Source organism: Bison bison, unplaced genomic scaffold, assembly GCF_000754665.1.
Source record: "Bison bison bison isolate TAMUID 2011002044 unplaced genomic scaffold, Bison_UMD1.0 scf7180017864495, whole genome shotgun sequence".
Lineage (NCBI taxonomy): Eukaryota > Metazoa > Chordata > Mammalia > Artiodactyla > Bovidae > Bison > Bison bison.
The window spans coordinates 14,224,972-14,226,151 of record NW_011495054.1 but is presented as its reverse complement, the minus strand read 5'-3'; the positions used below and the strand labels follow the sequence as shown (position 1 = coordinate 14,226,151).

Here is a 1,180-nt window from a genome sequence, read left to right as displayed (position 1 = left end):
GGGTTGTAACTGAGTTTTTGGGGTCCCCTAGGAGACTCTGGCCCTGCAGGCCCTGCAAGGTCATCTCTAGTGGAGCAGGACTCCACAAGATTGATGAACTGAATCCTCTAGGAGAGGTGTGGTTGTGAGGGGGCAGCATTCTAGAACCAACAGCGTGTGCAGGTAGCTGGCACCGGGTCTAGTGGCGGCGGGCAGGGCACTCAGGGCCGACTAGGGGTCTGGGGGATTCAATGGTGCCCACAGCACTGGGTCTTCCATCAGAATCCCAGACTTCACAGGGCAGTTTCGGGGATTAGGTCAGGACGTGAGGGCCACAGAGAGGTGGTGATGGCCTAGACAAGTCCTTCACAGAGAGAGCTCCAGGGGCCAGGATAAGATGGATGGGTCTGTATTGTCAGTTTCCCCACATCAACACCGTGGTCCCGCCAGCCCATAATGCTCTGCGGATGCCCCTGTGCAGAGCCTACCTGGAGGCCCGGGAGGAGGGGCCGCCTGGGGGCTCAGCTCCGGGGTAACCAGGCCAGGCCTGTCCCTGCTGCGTCCACAGTCCTCCCGGGGCTGGAGGAGAGTGTGAGCAGGACAGGAGGGTTTGTGTCTCACTTCCCTGTCTGTCTGTGTCACTGTGAACATTGTAACTGCCACTGTCCCACGACAGACAGTAATAGTCGGCTTCATCCTCGGCACGGACCCCGCTGATGGTCAAGATGGCTGTTTTGCCGGAGCTGGAGCCAGAGAACTGGTCAGGGATCCCTGAGCGCCGCTTACTGTCTTTATAAATGACCAGCTTAGGGGCCTGGCCCGGCTTCTGCTGGTACCACTGAGTATATTGTTCATCCAGCAGGTCCCCCGAGCAGGTGATCTTGGCCGTCTGTCCCAAGGCCACTGACACTGAAGTCAACTGTGTCAGTTCATAGGAGACCACGGAGCCTGGAAGAGAGGAGGGAGAGGGGATGAGAAGGAAGGACTCCTTCCCCAAGTGAGAAGGGCGCCTCCCTGAGGTTGTGTCTGGGCTGAGCTCTGGGTTTGAGGCAGGCCCAGTCCTGAGTGCTGTGGGACCAGGGCCGGGGTGCAGTGCTGGGGGGCCGCACCTGTGCAGAGAGTGAGGAGGGGCAGCAGGAGAGGGGTCCAGGCCATGGTGGACGTGCCCCGAGCTCTGCCTCTGAGCCTGCAGCAGCGCTGG

At 60.3% G+C, this 1,180-nt stretch overlaps 1 gene segment (V, D, J or C); it reads right to left on the bottom strand.

Annotated features, from left to right (window-relative positions):
• Nucleotides 1-415: 415 nt before the first annotated feature.
• Nucleotides 416-1,180, bottom strand: LOC104980183. The segment is given in 2 exon segments: nucleotides 416-927; nucleotides 1,089-1,180. Coding segments are annotated over 2 exon segments (510 nt in total).